Here is a 13,030-nt window from a genome sequence, read left to right on the forward strand (position 1 = left end):
TGCAAAGAGGGAGAGGCCCTTCAGCTCAGTTCTCTCCCATCGGTCAGTTTATTTGACAGACAAGTCCGCTCCAAGCAGATCGGCCAAGCACAGCCAACACAAGCAGGTTGCAGGTTCAACCGCAGCGCCTTGACATGTGAGACAATGCTCTCCAAAAACCCACTATGCTGCCTGGCTTTATTATAGCACAGCTGTACAAAAAGAGAAAAAACAAGTGCTTAAAAAAGAGATTGCCCCATCACCATCACTGTAGCCACAGAACGGTCCAAGAAATAGGTGGTCAGAGTCTCTGCACACATGTAGTGTCCATCATTCACAGCTAGATCCGTTAAAAAAAATCACATACACCCCCTCTCCCCACCCTGCAGAACAGGAGCTTCTCATTGATGGTTTAACTGAGAATTAGACATTATCAACATCCCTCCCCCCAGCCTGCCTGCCCTCCTTAGAAAGGTCCAGCCATGATCTTAGCAGAGAATAATCATCTTCTCATCAGCCCCAGTTATAGAAATAGATTTTCTGCCAAGCAGGCAAGTAATCCATCAGTGGCCCTGAAAAAAGAGAACAGAGGGATCACACATGTAGAAAGGCAAAAATTTGAAGCTCTGTGTCTACGGGTTGTATCCCCCCTTCTCATTATGATACCCAACAATCCCAAATCTCCGCTTCCACAGAACAGAACAGTTAGTTACTTTTGCCAAGATGGAAGGCAACATTGCGATGTGGTGCCAGGAGCAAGCAGGATGTGAAACATGGTCAGCACGGCCATGGTGTGGGACACCAATCACTCCCTCAGAGCTGACATATCCAAGCTCCAGTGGGAATGGGGAGGCAGTCTACAATGTGCATGGGGAAAACCCACATGGAGTCAGGAGGGCACTGCTGTGACACAGGGAAGAGGGAAGACAACTCAGCAATAGAGAGCAGGTGCAAACACAGAAGCATCTGCTGTAAAATGAAAATGCTTATGTAGCACATGGCTTAAGCAGGCTCCAAAGCCTGTCTGAAATCACTAACTGGAGGAAGTGGCTCCTGAGCTAGCCAGCTTTGTGATCTCCCCAAAGAAAGGGCAATCCCATGATGACAGGCCGATGTAATGTCACATCACTGCCATGAATCACTCCACAAAGATTCATATCATCAGGAAAGAGGGGTAATGAAGTTCTGGCCCATAATAAAGGGATCCTATGGTGAAGGATTATAACACAGACCTGGTTCCACCCTTTGATTTACAATCAGTTCCTGACTGGGTCAATACTTCTAAGCACTCATTTATCCCTTGTGTCTGCCCTGCAGACTAGGGATCAAGGAAAAGAGTTCGGAAACAGGGCTGCAAATCAGGGCCCTGGTAAACCAGCTGAGGGGCAGAAAGGAAGCACAGGAGAAGAGGCCTATGTGGCAGAGACCAAGCTCTGCAGCCTCAGGGCACACAGAGGTTTACCACTGTCATCAAACCAGGAAGCAATTCATCCTTTCCTTTTCCAGTTCAAAATGACTCAAGCATCAACACAGGGTGCACTAGTGCTAACCACTCTAGGGACTTTGCAATTCCTTCCCTGGATCGGAAACCAACCGGCAAATGTTCCCAACTGCCCTCATTTTTCTTCACCAACAGAAATGGGAATATAACAATGGGACCGGACCCACTTACGTGTGACGAAGCCAACTCCAGGCACGTAATCAGCCAACAAGCGCAGAAGGAGAAGGATCCTGCCCCTAAGAAGGGAGAGAATATGAACAAGTCCAGCTGGACACCTCCTGCCCCAGCTATTGAATGCATGAACAGCAAGGGCAGTGTTACGCAAGGGCTCAGATTAACCTGGTCAGAGGCACCCAGACCTCTTCAGATCTACTCACCCAGTCCCCTGATGCTATTTCAGTTAAAAAGGAAATTTTCAGCAAAAGCCCAGCAGGGGCCCCTTACTCTGAGTATCGGTCATAGAAAGGAGATCTCAGCAGGTAGTACAGCAGTAGGACGGTTCGTCGCCTCAGCTCCGCTCGCTCTCGCCTGTTCAGGTCTTTCAGATCACTCAGCAAGCTCAGACTGGAAGGAGGAGGGCAGAGAGCTAACTCACAGTAGCAGCAGCCAGACGCGATAAGAAACTGTGTTTCTAAAGCCCTCCACTCAGCTCTATGCAGAGCACACTGCACCAGCTCAGAACAGAAAGCATGGTAAGTGTTGCAGAAGATAGGTAAATGTGTCAATCTCCAAGCTAAAGACCAGCCCTTCTGTGTATTTCTCTCAGTAGGGCCTGCCCACGATTGGGAAATAGGGAAGTGAGATGCTCAAGCACCAACAAAGACTCTTTATCAGACTGACCTTGAGATGTCCAGGACTGCTGAGAGGAGCCAGGGCTTCCATGATCTCTGGCCCCACACTCCTAAACTCAATACTAGGAACACACAGTCAAGGAATGGAAAGATGAGAGATGCCTAACAAGTGGCACACAGACAAGCAATCCCCCAGCTACCCACAAAGCTCTGCCAAGTGCAGGAGAATACACCCTAAGACAGTCTGGGGGGTTCCCGGAGAAGGGGCTGGAGGACTTGTACCCACAACTCCAGCGACTGAGGCCAGCCAAAGTGTAAGAGAAGGGAGGAGTCCCGAGGCCCCTACCCAAGCAGAGCAGGGAGTGAAGCCTGGGTAAGCCCTGCACTAGGACCAAGCCTGCAGCACCCTCTGCCGGCACCGCACACGGCGGTACCTTGCACACAGCCAGGGCAGGATACGGTGGAGCAGAGGGCGGGTAATGTAGAGGGATTCTGCGATGGTTTCTTGGAGACCCAGAGGCGTGGGTGGCTGGTTCATCTCCTCCGCTCTTCTGCTCTGTGACTCCTCCCTCTGCTGGGGGGACCCCCAGTGCCGGGACTGCAGGGATGGGGCTGAAACAAGCAGATTTGGTCACTAACACAAATAAAAGTTTTGTCCCAGCTGGAAACTAAGTATCACACAACTGCTAGCTCACTCCCCCAGCCTTGGAGCACCCCCTTCCTCTCTCGACCAGAAGAATGAGGAGAAGAACCAGAAAAAGGTAAAGCTCATGGGTTGAGATCACAGTTTAATAGTTGAAATAAAGTAAAATAATAATAACAACAACAATAAAAAGGAAGATAACAAAAGCCAAGGAACACAAGTGAGGCACAATGCAACTGCTCACCACTCTCTGACCGATGCCCATCCCATCCCCAACCAGCGACTGCCCCTCACAGCCAACTCCCCCCAGTTTATATACACTAGGCATAACATTCTATGTCCCTTTGGCCAGTTCAGGTCACACGTCCCAACCATGTTCCCTCCCAGCTTCTTGTGCACCTCCTCACTAGCAGAGCCTGGGAAACTGAAAAGTCCTTGGCTTAGAGTAACCACTACTTCACAAAAACCTACAGCATCAGTATGTTATCAACATTATTTCATATTAAACCCAAAACTCAGCACTCTATTAGTTACTGGGAAGAAAACTAACTCTATCCCAACTAAAACCAGGACACGTTCCTACCATGCTTCCCTGCACCACCACCTCACTGCTTTCTGCACCGTGAAGATATGAAACAGGAAAGCTTGAAGAGCTGCAGACATAGCAACTGCTGTGGCTGACCAGGACCCTCAAAGCTTGCCTCCAAAGGGGACAGGGTAGGGAGAGGTACCTGTAAGATCTGTGCTCCTCAAAGCATAATCCTAATGAAGAGCTGTCTCTTGCACAGATCACTTGGGAAAATACAATTTAAGTGCCAGCTTTGCAGCACGCATCTGAATGCCCGTTGCTTTGACACCCACCCACACTGGCAAGGTATGCTCACACCCACGTCAAACATAAGGGGCACAGAGCAGAAACAGCTCAGGCTGAAAACAGTTACTTACTGCTCTGGAGAGAGCGCACAACACGGCTGGAACGCCTGCCAACATAGGTCTGATCCTTCCCTGAAGAGTTGTCTTCTGTGTCTGTAGAAGAAATCAGCCACAGGAGTCAGGCTTCAAAGCAGTACACTTCACCCCAGAACTGGCAGCACCCTCCCCTACATTGCCACCAAGAAGAGCAGACTGAAAAGCTGATCTCCTGCACACCGGACCATCCTGCAGGGGCTAACACTAGGCAGAGAGCGAAAAGGTAAATCTGCCTGACACTGCCCAGGCCTAGGACCTCTTTCCTCATTGTCAGACTGGGAAACATGCAACCTGACTCCCAGTTCAGCCAGCAGTTCCTGGCTTAGCCTTCTCCATCCCCTGCTTCCAGACTGTAAGACAACCCTGCCACTAAGCTAACTTGTCCTCTGCAAAGGGTGGAAAGTTCAACAAAGCTCAGCCTTGAGTACTGAAACCTTACAGCTTGCTGCACAAGCCACTGATCTGATAAGTAATTCCAGCAGGACAAGACATGTGGCCCAGCAAGGCACTAAGCCAATGATGACAACACCATGGGATCACCTTGAGGGTGGAGAGGCTGCTGCTGCTCCCTGTTCAGTGGCACGATGGGAGGAGACATCTGGATGCCAGCTTTGTACCACAGCAGGAGCAGGAGACGAAGGATGGCTCTGTGAACAGACATGTGGAAGCCTTCAGTACCAGACTATGCAGCTGGGCTCCTGTTGCACTGGAAAGGTGGTTTCCACAGAAGAGGGAAACACTCAGGTCTGCTCAGAGTAACTGGCAAGGTGAGAGGTGTAAACGTTCCCTTCTGTGGCACAGTATCCAGTACCCCGTGGGGCTCCAAATTCCCCCAGCCTCAGGGACTAACAGCTCAGTCCTGCTTGGTCTTTCTCCTGGGGTACTACTGAGTGCCCTCCAGACCCCCTTTCTGAGCGCACATTGCCCCTTCCCCCCCTATGGCACTTACTTAGCCAGCTGGATGAGGACAATGATGGTCCACCGGCCCATCTCCCCCCACACCCTGGCTGTCCCCATCTCTGCAAAGACCTCCACGCATTCTAGCACACTCAGCCAGGTCAGCAGCTTCTGCTGGGGCAGTGACTGCAAAACACAGAGAGGAGGAGGGTGATAAGACAGAGGTTCTGCTCTGGAGTTAAAGAGGGCACACACACAGCCCAGTCTGGAGGGACCCTCAGAAATAAGCACCAGATGGCCCTGGAAGTCACAGCCCCAGAAACAAAAAGCAATGTCTGCACTGCAGCCGGAGCCTATGCACAAGACCACTTATCTAGCTCCAAGCAGGGGCAGACCAAGACATCACAGTATCACACAGGGCTGCTACTCAAGAAACAGGGAGAACATCACAGCTGTATCTTGAATTGCCTTCTACCCCAAGAAACACAGCAGGAAAGCCTGCTGGGTTGTGGCACTGTGCCTGAGCTCCATGGCAAAACTCTCTCCTCCACCTCATCCCAGAGTTGAGACACACGGCAAACTTCCTCTCTGGGGTCAGAGCTGATGAGAGAGTATGCTTGGAGTAGAGGGAAGGGGACCCAGACTCCACAGGCACACCAGAGTGAATGCCTTCTGAATACAGCATCTAGATTCCAGGTATGAACCCTGAGACAGTGGGTGCTCTTCCAGTCTAGGTCCCTGCTCTCCACATGGGAACTCGCTGCTGCTGTCAACCACAGCATCAATATTAAAACGCATCAATAAAGACAATGCAGCTGAAATTCTCTTTGACCTCAACAACCAGGGAAGTCTTCTGCATTTGTTTGTTACACACCCGATGCACCAGCCAGAGCTGCCTACACTGAACTCACACACTGGGCAGGTTTCTAACAGAAGAGGCTTGTCTGGAAAAAACCACCTTCCTCCCCATTCCCCAAAGGGTCTAACAAGTGCTGGGAACCAGCCTGGGGCTTATGCCAGCAAGATATAGAAGCAAGGTGCTTATGTTTGTTTTGCTCAATGGCATATGCAGAAAGAGTCTGAGGGACAGAATCAGAGTTTCAGTGCTCCAGAGCCACTGCTCTGAAAACACCAACAGTTATTCAGCAACGCCTCTGCCTAGTTCGAGTTCTGAGCTTCTCAAAAAAGCCAGTGGAGTTTTTGGTGCAAGACAGGGCCTGATTTCTGCAGTCCAGGGAGTGCTCTAGCCACTCCTCCAAGACAGGAGCTATAGGGCAAGGCTGCTATTTACCTGCATTCAGAGGTTGCCTCTGGCCTCTCCATACCTGACCACAAAGAGAAGCCACAGGAGACCTATCAAGTTTCTACAGACACTCCCTGAAAGCTCCTGCAAGGAAGAAGCATGTGTCCCAAATCCTCCTCCCACACACTCCAGCCTTACCACGGGCAGGCTTTGCTGCAGGTCCTTTCGGAGAATCCAGTCATTTAACAGCACTAAAAGGTTGGAGGCAGAGTACACTGGAAAAGGAAGAGAACACCGCAGAATGGATGCACAGAAAGCAAGCCAAACCGGCACTGCTGCCTCTGTCCCAGGCAGGGGACGAGGGAAGGAGAGCAGCAAGACGTGTAGACTCCTCCCATGGGCTGCCAGAGGATGCAGCCAGCCAAGGAGAAAAGCAGGGCCCGGGAGCGGACCCGCATTCACCCGCGCAAGGGCACAGCACGGTCCCCGCTGCCCACCTACCCAGCTCCGACAGCGCGTGCGAGTCCGAGAAGCGACCTGCGGAGGGAAGACAGCGAGTATCAGCGAGCACCCGACGCCGGGGGAGCCCCGCGCCCCGCTGCGCCCCGGTGTCCGCACCCCTCGGCCCAGATCCCGGCCCGGAGGGACGAGGGCCCGCCCCTCTCCCCGCTCCCGCACCTGGCAGCAGGTAGGAGAGTCCCCGCACGGTGCCCTCCAGCTGGGCCGTGGCGGCCGGGTGCCGCCTCACGTACTCCTGGTAGCGCTGGCACAGCAGGCGCAGCCGCCACGCCGGGCCGGCTCCGCGGGCACGGGCCATGGCCGCCGAGGCCGCCGCCGCCGCCGCCATGGCTCCGCCGCCGCGCTGCTTCCGGGGCCGCCCCCGCCCCGCCCCGGCCAGCCGAGCCGGGCCGAGCGCCGAGTGGGCGATGGGCGGCGGGGCGGGGGTTTAAAGGAGCGGCGGCGGCGGTAGCCAGGCAGGTACGGCGGGCTGGGGCCGCGGGGGAAGGTTGTGAGGGGTTGTCCCGAGCGGGGGACGCGGTTGCCGCAGGGTGAGGAGCCGGGGTACGAGCAGTTTGGGGGGGGCGGGCCGGGAGGGACACATTCCTTGAGCGCCGCGGCGGGGACGGGGTCTGCCCACGCGTGGGTCTGGCGGGCCGGGGTGGCAGGGTGCGGGCTGCCGGGGACTGCTCGGGGGAGCTGCTGGGGCTGGCTGCGGCACCCCTAAAAAGTTGCCGGTGGCGCTGGGGAGCGAGCGCGGGCACCGGGAGCGGTGCCTGCCCCACCGCCACTCTTCGGGGAGCGGCGTACGGCAGCCCCTGTCCCGGGGGCGTGCTGCGGGGCGGGGCTCCGATGGGCACCCGCGGGCGTGCCCGGGTCGCTGCTTACCCGGCAGTGGAGAGCCGTCGCCCTGCACCTGGCGAGGGCTCTGCGTGGGGAAGGGTGAGGTGTGACCGACCGGGCAGGGGCAGCCCCTCTCCGCTCGGGGGGCTGAGCGGCCCGTGCCCACCCGCTGGGTGCGGGGTAGGGGGAGGCGCTGCCCCGGAGGCTGGGAAAGGTCGGGGGGCCTCGGGAAAGGGGGCTGCCATCCTCTTGTCTGTACGTGGCAATGTCTATCCCCATCTGGGGCCGGGGGGACCGAAGGAGGGAGCAGAAGGACCGGGGTCGGGCCGTGCAGTGGCGGCTCTCCCGGAGCGCACCCTGGACTCGTACGGCCCCGCCGCGCTCAGTGTTTGCCGCACCAGCTCCGACCCCCTTTCGCAGACGGGAGGAGGCGCAGGGCCCGCCCGGCTGCAGCCTGTTGCAGAAGGGGGCTCCAGCCTGTGCCCGGTACCGTGGCTTCTCGCCCTCCCTCCGTGCCATGCTCCGGCTCTGCCCCCCGCTCCTCCGGGAGCGTCTTCCCGCTCAGCCCAGGCTGCAGCCCCTGCCCGCCCCGCGGCCCCCGCCCGCAGCTGGGCCTAGCCCCGCACGCCGACCGGGGCAAAGATCGGCGGCGGTGCCCATGGGCCAGGAGGCGCTTCTTGGCCTCTCGCAGGGCTCCCGGGTGCGCACAGAGCTGGGCCGAGCTGCCCCTCCTTCCTCCTGTCCGGTTACCTCTGCACAATGGGCACAGTGTGTGCCTGCGGCTTCCTCGGCGGGAATTACAGTTGCATGGGCAGGCACTTTATCCTTCCTGATCTCTCTTTCCTCTTCCCCTGCGGGTTTGTTTTCCAGCAGGCTGAGTTCAAAAAGGGCACGAGATACTGCTGGCAAGCAGTCTGGCGCTAAACAAACCTTTTTAGTCAGAATCACATGGATTAGACCCAACTTTCCATTTTCCTGCGGTGCTACCTGTGAGCTTCTCTGCCTTTCACGGTGGCTGAGCTGCTAGTGTAAGACAAAGGTGGGTGAGATAGCACCCAAAGCCTTTGACAGAGGTCTGAAGCAGAGCTTACTGAGGGTAAGTGTGTGCTGCTGGTGACTCTAGGGGCATATCCAGTGCAGACTGACAGAGCTGCCTTCCTTCAAGGAGAAGCTCTAGCTCTGCCAGACAGCAATCTGAGAACCGGCTGCCTAGGAGACTGCCAAAGACACCTTGTCTTCAGCCAGAGGTGAGCCTGATGCACAAAGTCCTTGGGCTACTCTGAACAGCACAGATAGTGTGATTCTGTCTCTGAGCAAGCAGCGTTTTGACAGCCACTTCTTCTTCTCCCCTTGCCCCCACTTCCCACCCACTGTCATGTCCCCTTTGGTTCATCTCCTTCCTACAGTGCATGATTTTGGAGGACAGTTTGAATAGCATCATACTGCCTTTTTATGGTAAATAGGCTGCAAGGAAGCACTGTAGGAGGGGTGGCTTCTCAGAGCAGCAGCAAGTCCATGAGACTGGGCAGGACTTAAATTGCCTTGGCTTACAGTGCCCATGGTGGGGGGGCGGGTAGAAGGTGAAAGGCTGGGTTGAGTGGCTAGTTTCTCTCTTGACTGTGCCTGGAATGATCATTGAGCAGCTCTTTCCTTAGTGCTTACTGTTAGTCTGGGTGCTGAGGACTTGTGCTTACTGGAAATCCACTGGCTATAACTGAGGCCAAATAGTTCCAATGCTCTGATGATGAGGGGTGCAAGCTCAGCACTAATGGTAGGAAAAGAAGTAAACCAAAAAAAAAAAAGCAAACGTTCTGCCAGCCCATCTGTAGGTACAGTGCTGAAGTCCAGCTTGCTTGGCTGCCAGAGTCTCACTCTTTGCTCAGATCCACAAGACCACACCATTTCTGGGAAGCCGGACTCCAGGCAAAGCACTGCCATGGGTCTAAGGTAGTTCATCCTACATAAGCCTTGCTCAAAACATGTCTTCAGGGTGCTGGGGCGGGTGAGGACGTTTTCATACAGCACCTGCCAGCATTAGAGCTGGGGAGCAGGATGTGGGAGAATAGACTCGGTATAATGATGCTTGGCTTTGTCTTGGGAGATTAGTAGTTGGGGTGGGAAGAGGATATTCTCCCCAGCCGTGTTTTCCTGCTGTGCTTCCACTGTCAGGAGGGAAGGAGCCTGGCAGTATGAGCTCAGGGATGTGGATCTTTCCGAATGTGGTTGGAAGGGAGCAGTTCTTATGAAGCTTGAGGTGGCCTTTCTGGACCCGTCTCCTTGGGACATCCCTTCCTACCCTTCTCAGCTCCCACTCCATGGTCTGGCCCTGTATTTTCTTTGCTTCTGGATGAGCTCAGCACATACTTTGGGATAGCTAGGGATAAATTATTACTTGCTCCAAATAACCTGTAGACTGAGACATGTCAGGAAGTATTTTAGTCCCTGTCACATGAGCCCTGCCTAGAATGGAAGGCCTGATTCACTCACAGTATCCTACTGGAGGCCAACACCTTTCAGGAGAGCTCCAAAGCTCTATCCAAATGAGAAGACAAAGGCAATGAAGCATACTAGTCTCTGAGCAGCTTGTACCTCTGATCTCAGACAGCCCTCCTGGGGTCTGGAAAGTCAGCAGTTGGCAGGGGATGAACTTGAGGATGTAATCCTTGAGTTCCTGAACTGTTGCTGACAGGTCTATTACTTGAAGTAGTAGTCTGAGGGGAAGGGAAACCCAGGTCAAACAAGCTTAAGGGGCCTTTTATGTATGTTTTGACTTGGAGGCATTTTGTTGCTGATCTTTGTCAGTGTACTCCTGCCCTTCCCAGCTTAGCTCAGACTTGACATCTCTGGAGAGACTCTTTTTGGCTTCCCAGGAGGAACAACATGTCTGGCAATGTGTGCAGAGCCCTGCTGCGAGATGGTGACTGCCTCCTGCCTCCAGATGCCTTTTCCAGAAAGCCATTTAGAGCCCTGGATTGTTACTTGGATAACACTCTTCCCTGATTCATTAGCAATATGCAGTCTCTCCTGTTACACTCAAATCTGCCTGTGCCAAAGGCTGAGAAGGAGAGGCCATGTCTTTTAATAACCATGTGATGCAGCTGGAAAAAACTTTTGGACACGCAGTTCTCTGGTGGCCTGAGTTGATGGAAACACTCCAAGGGAGAGATACAGCTGGGCTCTGAGGGAGAGGACACTGCAACTGCTTTTTGGAGGGTGGGAGGCAACTGCCTTTCCCCAGCTTTACTCTAGCTCCCCTGACCCCACCTGGACAAGGCAGCACACCTAGAGATCAGTCCCACCTGTCTCCAGGTCTTGGAGGTCCTGTGCACATGTTGTGTAAATAACTGCTGGTGGCTGAGTTTCACCTGTGTGATGTGGGCTCTACCCTGGAGGTGAGGCTCCTGCCATGTGAGAACAGGAACTCTGCTGTCCCAGTGGTGCTGGTGGTCATGCTGTGGTGGATCCCAGTGGGCAGCACTACTGTGTGTGGCAGGCATGTGCCTGGCACTCCCACTCAGTATTAGCTCTGCTGAAGGGGCCTTTGCTTTTCCAGCTCTTTGCTATTGAAACTACTCGGTGGTGTTGCAGGCATCTTCTGCTTCCTGTCCCATGTGGGTGCCAGGGACTTGGCTCTTACCTGCTGAAGTGCTCCCTGGAAATGCAAAGCTCTGGTAGCACAAGGGAGAGTGTTTTGCCTGCAAAAGGGATGTGTGCCAGGAGGGTTTGGCATCCTGGTTCATATCCTGTTCCCCCTGCTCCAGAAGTATCCATCTTTGAGGTTCCACTCTTAGACCTGGTCTGAGGCAGGAACTGACAGATCAGGACAGGTAGAGTGGGGATGACATATTTAGACATCCATCTCCTGATGGATGTCTGTTTATTGACATGCGCATAGGATCTGTATGTGTCCTCTCGCTGGCTGCCACCTTGTAGCCAGAATCTGAGGGAGACTCGCAAAGCAAAAATAGTGTCGGGCTTTGTTGCTGAAGGAGGGTTTTGCTGTGGTGCTGTACTTCATTGTTGGAGTTGCTGGATTTCGCTGTTCAGGTAGCAGCTGTTGTTATTTTTTATTTCCAGCTCTTGTAGGGATCAGTGTTGCCTCCCTTGTGTCATATTGTGCTGTGCCAGGCTGGCCTGGGTTTTGCTTTGTCTGGAGGGGTGCAACAGTACAGCACACTGCACACTTGTTTCTCTGGGGTTTTAAAACAGGTGAGACAGAACAGTTAGATGCTTTTGGTATGTTTTTATCTGCTTTTAAGGTCCTGCTCCTGCTGCATCTTGGAGCAATGATGTGTGGATAGAGGGGCTTTAAATCAAAACTCCCAATTCTTCTCTAATTCCTTTGCCTCAGCATACTGGTGTGACTGTGCTTCTAGTTTGGGCTTCCTCCTGATAACAAGACGATAATCTTTGTAGCCTCCTGGGAGAAGGGCTTATCCATTTCAGCCTGCAGTTGTGAAATGTGTGTGCCCAGCTCTGTGGGAGCTGGAGCAAGATCCCAACAGGGGAAGAGGATTTCCTGAGGAGGAGTAACATGTGCAAACCTCTCTGCTTTCTGCAGTGCAAGTTGTGTGGTGGTTTTTACCTGCTTTCTCTCCCTTCTGATTTTACCCCTCTTCTTTCCCTGTGTGCATCTATTTAGAAAGACTTTCTTAACTCCCATTATGGGGCTGCCCAGGGTATGTCACGGGGGCTCGGGTTACTGGATGTGATAGTTAATCCCTTCATTGCCTCACAAGGTAGACACTCGCTACTGCTATCATGTTTGGGAGGGGGCCAGGGAACTTGCATCCCTCCCCCAGCTCCTCATCCTGCTGAAGAGCTGGTGTGAAGACTCGTGTGTTGCGATGCAATACAGTGGCTGTGGCTTTGCCAGCAATTCTAGGGACACGTGTACAGTCCTCCTTGCGTGGGTGGGGAACGTGCTACGGGACAGTGCAGTGATCTGCCACTAGGAACATGCAGTGCTCAAATAGTCATTCTCCCATGGGCTGTCTGGGTAACCTTGGGTGACACTGAGCTGTGCTTTGTGACAGGCTGGACGAAGGGGACAGGACCAAGGTGTTGGGTGCCATTGATCTGTGACACTCTTGGCTGTGCAGGGACCTGTCCCCAGAGCTCTCTTATGCAGTGGCTCTTCACGTGACTGTCTTTTGGGTTTCAGGTGACAGCAAGCTCCAAACCCCTCAAGTACAGCTGAGATGTCTTATCTGCCCTTCAAACTGTGAATCCTTGGTTAAAGGGAGTCCTCACAGCCACCACCAGGGCCTGCCAACTTCTCCAGCTGTTCCCAGCTACTCCTGCAACATTGGCAGCTTTCAAAGGTTAGTTACCATACGTGTTAAGCAGATCATTTACATTTGGTGCTCCCTTTCTGTTTTAGTGCTTCTAAATGGGTAAACAGGATAAGTGTATGGCAGAAGGGCCTGAGTCTGTGGGTATTTGGGACCAGTGGGGAGGTCCTGGAGACACAAGCACTGGCACTTGTAAACCCCCCATAGCTCAGTTCTCTGGAGGGAAGGACCAGATTTGCCACGTGAATCCTTGGAATAAAGTGTGATCCCATCTCTATGGCTGTTCACTTCAGTGTGCATGTCTGGATCCTTCTCCCCAGGCACTACTGTGTTCTATTGCTTGTTTCTAGTGTAGTGGGTAGTAGGTCACTG

At 53.8% G+C, this 13,030-nt stretch overlaps 2 protein-coding genes across 6 annotated transcripts in view; one reads left to right on the plus strand and one right to left on the minus strand.

Annotated features, from left to right (window-relative positions):
• PEX16 (peroxisomal biogenesis factor 16) lies at nucleotides 1-6,872 on the minus strand. The gene is made up of 11 exons (XM_027750156.2): nucleotides 6,702-6,872; nucleotides 6,525-6,560; nucleotides 6,222-6,298; nucleotides 4,833-4,966; nucleotides 4,424-4,530; nucleotides 3,860-3,940; nucleotides 2,731-2,883; nucleotides 2,321-2,393; nucleotides 1,925-2,044; nucleotides 1,652-1,716; nucleotides 1-551 (listed from the first exon to the last, which is right to left on the minus strand). The coding sequence occupies exons 1-11, from the start codon at nucleotides 6,868-6,870 to the stop codon at nucleotides 493-495; spliced, it is 1,074 nt and encodes a 357-aa protein (XP_027605957.1). The 5' UTR covers nucleotides 6,871-6,872; the 3' UTR covers nucleotides 1-492.
• The window catches only part of LARGE2 (LARGE xylosyl- and glucuronyltransferase 2), a 24,844-nt gene continuing 18,364 nt past the window's right edge, over nucleotides 6,551-13,030 (plus strand). For 2 of the 5 annotated variants that reach the window (XM_039389028.1, XM_039389029.1), the window contains exons 1-2: nucleotides 6,551-6,711; nucleotides 12,529-12,688. The gene's annotated coding sequence lies outside the window, so the exon portion shown is untranslated. Of the gene's footprint in view, nucleotides 6,712-6,960; nucleotides 7,002-12,528; nucleotides 12,689-13,030 lie in introns of those variants that run through there. The other 3 variants (XM_039389027.1, XM_039389026.1, XM_027750144.2) reach the window with 2 other exon arrangements.

This window comes from Pipra filicauda, unplaced genomic scaffold, assembly GCF_003945595.2.
Source record: "Pipra filicauda isolate LSUMZ 115617 unplaced genomic scaffold, ASM394559v2 scaffold6_size6359152_pilon, whole genome shotgun sequence".
NCBI lineage: Eukaryota > Metazoa > Chordata > Aves > Passeriformes > Pipridae > Pipra > Pipra filicauda.